The sequence below is a fragment of the Ranitomeya imitator genome, chromosome 3 (assembly GCF_032444005.1).
Source record: "Ranitomeya imitator isolate aRanImi1 chromosome 3, aRanImi1.pri, whole genome shotgun sequence".
Lineage (NCBI taxonomy): Eukaryota > Metazoa > Chordata > Amphibia > Anura > Dendrobatidae > Ranitomeya > Ranitomeya imitator.
The window spans coordinates 14,054,620-14,060,619 of NC_091284.1; the positions used below are offsets into that span (position 1 = coordinate 14,054,620).

At 42.3% G+C, this 6,000-nt stretch overlaps 1 protein-coding gene across 5 annotated transcripts in view; it reads right to left on the reverse strand.

Annotated features, from left to right (window-relative positions):
* LOC138672487 (uncharacterized) overlaps nt 1-601 on the reverse strand; it is a 210,263-nt gene extending 209,662 nt beyond the window's left edge. For all 5 annotated transcript variants that reach the window (XM_069760508.1, XM_069760509.1, XM_069760507.1 and 2 more), the window contains exon 1: nt 392-601. In XM_069760508.1, coding sequence (XP_069616609.1) covers nt 392-599 — 208 coding nt within the window. In that variant the 5' untranslated portion in view covers nt 600-601. The remainder of the gene's footprint in view (nt 1-391) is intronic.
* Between the last annotated feature and the right edge of the window lie 5,399 nt (nt 602-6,000).

Here is a 6,000-nt window from a genome sequence, read left to right on the forward strand (position 1 = left end):
AAATTGCTAAATTTTAGCCAAATTTCTGATTTTTTTCACAAATAAACGCAAAAATGATCGACCTAAATTTACCACTAACATGAAGCCCAATATGTCACGAGAAAACAATCTCAGAACCGCTAGGATCCGTTGAAGCGTTCCTGAGTTATTACCTCTTAAAGGGACACTGGTCAGAATTACAAAAAACGGCAAGGTCTTTAAGGTCAAAATAGGCCGGGTCATGAAGGGGTTAAGCTGGATATTCCGCATCATCTGCCCCAACCAAAGAGCGGATCACTGATAATTATTAATGCTGTAGATCGTTATCACAGCCGGTAATTTACTGATCAGATGGAAACGATCCACACAGGACCCCGTACACACAGCACATAGAGAGCACAGATGGAGGTACCTGAGGAATAAACGGCCGTCAGCCCGAGGATCCTGAGAGCCATCGCCATGTCGTCTTCCCAAAGATTCACTGAGAGACGACAGATCACAGCCGGGAACAGATCTACCTCAGGTTCTGCTTCCTGGAATCGATGTGATCCACTGCTGCGCTCAACACAGATGTTTTGTAGTTTTGTTTTTAAAGTACTGAGCCAAACTTCAGGCATCATCCCTGTAATGGGGCTCCAGATGTAACTAGCTCCTCATTATCACCTGCCTGGAGACGTCCTCCCCACCCTGAATACCTTTATGGTGACATCACATTTATTCACTTTATACTTTTCCCATCATGTTCCTCCTAATAGACTGACGATGTGTCTGACAGATAAGATGATCTCTGATAGAAAGAATTGAGGCCAAATATTGATGTGTTGTGCTCTGTTTACCCCAATGAAGTCAATGCCTCTGTCTGATCGCTGCGGATTCTGTCAGGAATTGTCTGCAGCGGTCACCTGTCACCATCGAAACAAAAAGAAGTCATGAGATCTACAGGGATGTGGTGGGCGAGTATGACTGGAGCTGATCTGCAGCACCCGGGAGCGGCCACTACAGTGTGTGGAGCTGTGAGGTTCTACCCCGTCCACTGCTTACACCTGGACTCCGCGGGAGCTGGTAACGGCTGATGGATGGGGGTGCGCGGTGTGAGACCCCCCGGTCTATAACTGATCACCTATTCCAAGGTTTATACATCAAAAAGGCAGAATCGTCTCCCAGGTTGTTAATTGAAACTGATCCTTTAACCCCTTAGTGACAGAGCCAATTTGGTACTTAATGACCGGGCCAATTTTTACAATTCTGACCACTGTCACTTTATGAGGTTATAACTCTGAAACGCTTCAACGGATCCCGCTGATTCTGAGATTGTTTTTTTCGTGACATATTGTACTTCATGTTAGTGGTAACATTTCTTTGATATTATTGGCAATAATTTATGAAAAAAACGGAAATATGGCGAAAATTTTTAAAATTTTGCAATTTTCAAACTTTGTATTTTTATGCCCTTAAATCATAGAGATATGTCACACAATATAGTTAATAAATAACATTTCCCACATGTCTACTTTACATCAGCGCAATCTTGGAAACAAAATTTTATTTCGTTAGGACGTTATAAAGGTTAAAAGTTGACCAGCGATTTCTCATTTTTACAACAAAATTCACAAAACCATTTTTTTAGCGACCACCTCACATTTAGGGTATGTGCACACGTCAGGATTTTTAGCGTTTTTTTTTGCGGAATTTCGCTATAAAAACGCTATAAATCTGGTAAAAAACCGCTAACATTATGCATCCTATCTTTTAGAATGCATTCTGCATTTTTTGTGCAGATGTTAGCGTTTTTTACCGCAAAAAAAAAACACATTCCGCAAAAAAAATGGACATGCTCTATCTTTTTGCGGATTTTTTGCAGATTTCCTAGCAAAAAGGACATTCCGGGAAAAAAAAAAAATGCTCAAATTCCGCGAGAAATCCGCGCGAAAAAAGCATGCGGATTTCTGGCAGAATTCTCAGGATTATGTCAGGAATAAATCCTGACGTGTGCACATACCCTTAAAGTCACTTTGAGGGGTGTACATGACAGGAAATACACAAACTTGACACCATTCTAAGGGGTTGTTTCCACATGTGAGAAACACGTCCGTCTCTCGCATGTGGAAACGAAGTTCTGGCGCCGGCACTCCAGAGTGGAGCGTGCGGCTGCATGTGTTCCTATGCGGCCGCACACTCTGCTCCGCAGTGCCGGCGCCAGAACTTCGTTTCCACATGCGAGAGACGGACGTGTTTCTCGCATGTGGAAACAACCCCTAAAAACTACACCCCTCAAGGTTCTCAAAACCACATTCAAGAAGTTTATTAACCCTTTACGTGCTTCACAGAAACTGAAACAATGGGGAAGGAAAAAAATGAACATTTAACTTTTTTTTGCAGACATTTTAATAATAAATAAATAAATAATTATTTTTATATAGCGCTAACATATTCCGCAGCGCTTTACAGTTTGCACACATTATCATCGCTGTCCCCGTTGGGGCTCACAATCTAAATTCCCTATCAGTATGTCTTTGGAATGTGGGAGGAAACCGGAGAACCCGGAGGAAACCCACGCAAACACGGAGAGAACATACAAACTCTTTGCAGATGTCCTTGGTGGGGCTTGAACCCAGGACTCCAGCGCTGCAAGGCTGCTGTGCTAACCATTTTAATTCAGAACCAATTGTTTTTATTTTCACAAGTGTAAAAAGAGAAAATGAACCACAAAACTTTTTGTGCAATTTCTCCTGAATACGCCGATACCCCATATGTGAGGGTAAACCACTGTTTGGGCGCATGACAGAGCTTAGAAGAGAAGGAGTGCCGTTTTACTTTTTCAATGCAGAATAGACTGGAATTGAGATCGGACACGATGTCGCGTTTGCAGAGCCCCTGATGTGCATAAACAGTAGAAACTCCCCACAAGTGACACCATTTTGGAAACTAGACCCCTTAAGGAACTTATCTAGATGTGTGGTGAGAACTTTGAACCCCCGAGTGCTTCACAGAAATGTATAACGTAGAGCCATGAAAATAAAAAATCCTTTTTTTTTCCCGCAATTTTTTAGTTTCTCAAGGGTAACCGGAGAAATTTGACCCCCAAATTTGTTGTCCAGTTTGGGGGTCCACTGTTTGGGCACACGGGAGGGCTCGGAAGGGAAGTAGTGATGTTTTAAAATGCAGACTTTGATGGAATGGTCTGCGGGCGTCATGTTGCATTTGCAGAGCTTTTGATCTACCTAAACAGTAGGAACCCCCCACAAGTGACCCCATTTTGGAAACTAGACCCCCCCCAAAGAACTTATCTAGATGTGTGGTGAGCACTATGAACCCCCAACTGCTTCACAGAAGTTTATAATATAGGGCCATGACAATAAAAAATCATATTTTTCCAGAAAAATGATCTTTTCACCCCAAAATTTTTACTTTCACAAGGGTAACAGGAGAAATTGGACCACAAAATTTATTGTGCAATTTATCCTGAGTACCCTGATATCCCATTTGTGGGGGGACCTCTGTTTGGGCGCATGGCAGAGCTCGGAAGGGAAGGAGCACCGTTTTGGAATGCAGACTTTGATAGAGTGGTCTGCAGGTGATATTTTGCGTTTGCAGAGCCCCTGATGTACCTAAACAGTAGAACCCCCCCACAAGTGACCCCATTTTGGAAACTAGACCCCCAAAGGAACTTATCAAGATGTGTGGTGAGTACTTTGAACTCCCAAGTGCTTCACAGAAGTTTATAATGCAGAGTAGTGTAAATATAAAAAAAAAATTTTCCCACAAAAATGATTTTTTAGCTCCCAATTTTTTTTATTTTCGCAAGGGTAACAGGAGAAACTGGACTTCAAAAGTTGTTGTCCAATTAGTCCTGAGTACGCTGATGCCCCATATGTGGGGGTAAACCACTGTTTGGGCGCACGGCAGAGCTCAGAAGGAAGGGAGCACCATTTGACTTTTTGAGCGCAAAATTGGCTGTCGCGTTTGGAGACCCCCTGATGTACCTAAACAGTAGAAACCCCCCAATTCTAACTCCAACCCTAACCCCAACACACTCCTAACACTAATCCCAACCCATTCACCTACATTTCATTCATTACCCGGGGTTTTACAGGCAGGAGCACAGCTGCATTAGCAGGTTCTGCTTGTAAAATTAGTTAACCCCTTCAGATGGATTTACATCGTGGGATGTGACAGAATGACGGAAGGTATAGCATATTGTTGATTTTTTATTTTTCCTTTTTTACAGAGCAAGAGTCTTCAGGTAGATTACCAGTATAATAAAATATTATAACAACCTGTGTATTTATTTCATTAAAAGACTTTGTAATAATGTGTGTGTTTTTTTTAACCATTTCATACTATTGGATTAATAATGGATAGGTGTCATAATTGACGTCTCTCCATTATTAATCTGGCTTAATGTCACCTTACAATAGCAAGGTGACATTAACCCTTCATTACGCCATATCCCACCGCTACACGGGAATGGGAAGAGAGTGGCCAAGTGCCAGAATAGGCGCATCTTCCAGATGTGCCTTTTCTGGGGTGGCTGGGGGCAGATGTTTTTAGCTGGGGAGGGGGCAATAACCATGGACCCTCTCCAGGCTATTAATATCTGCCTTCAGTCACTGGCTTTACCACTTTGGCGGAGAAAATTGCGCGGGAGCCCACGCCAATTTTTTCCGCGATTTAACCCTTTAATTTAATAGCTAGAGCGCCCAAATTTTGCATATACACACTACTAACATTAGTAGTGTGGAATATGCAAAAAAAAAAAAGGGATATGAGATGGTTTACTGTATGTAACCAGGTCTCATATCATGTCGGGTTTGAGAAGGAGAAAGCAAAAGCCGGTAATTGAATTACCAGCTTTTAAGCTATCTAGCGCTGTATGATATATTAATATATATATATATATATATATATATATGTGTCTCACTGACATACAGTACAGACCAAAAGTTTGGACACACCTTCTCATTTAAAGATTTTTCTGTATTTTTATGACTATGAAAATTGTACATTCACACTGAAGGCATCAAAACTATGAATTAACACATGTGGAATTATATACTTAACAAAAAAGTGTGAAACAACTGAAAATATGTCTTATATTCTAGGTTCTTCAAAGTGGCCACCTTTTGCTTTGATGACTGCTTTGCACACTCTTGGCATTCTCTTCATGAGCTCCAAGAGGTAGTCACCGGGAATGGTCTTCCAACAATCTTGAAGGAGTTCCCAGAGATGCTTAGCACTTGTTGCCCCTTTTGCCTTCACTCTGCGGTCCAGCTCACCCCAAACCATCTCGATTGGGTTCAGGTCTGGTGACTGTGGAGGCCAGGTCATCTGGTGTAGCCCACCATCACTCTTCTTCTTGGTCAAATAGCCCTTACACAGCCTGGAGGTGTTTGGGGTCATTGTCCTGTTAAAAAATAAATGATGGTCCAACTAAACGCAAACCGGATGGAATAGCATGCCGCTGCAAGATGCTGTGGTAGCCATGCTGGTTCAGTATGCCTTCAATTCTGAATAAATCCCCAACAGTGTCACCAGCACAGCCCCCCCACACCATCACACCTCCTCCTCCATGCTTCACGGTGGGAACCAGGCATGTAGAGTCCATCCGTTCACCTTTTCTGCCTCGCACAAAGACACGGTGGTTGGAACCAAAGATCTCAAGTTTGGACTCATCAGACTAAAGCACAGATTTCCACTGGTCTAATGTCCATTCCTTGTGTTCTTTAGCCCAAACAAGTCTCTCTGCTCGTTGCCTGTCCTTAGCAGTGGACAAATTTCACAGAAAAAAAAAAAAATGACCTTGGGGATATATTGTAGAGCTCACAGAAAAAAAAAACCCAGAATTAAAAGTTAACCTTTATTGATATAATATAATAAAAACACAACCATATAAGTGCACTACTTCACCATCACCAACATAGCAGCATACTATAGGAAAGGCCAAGATGGTGCCAATCCCTACACTAAACTAAACAGCCCTACCTACCAGCGGAGGTTGGCACCCTTTTGTCCTGCGCAATG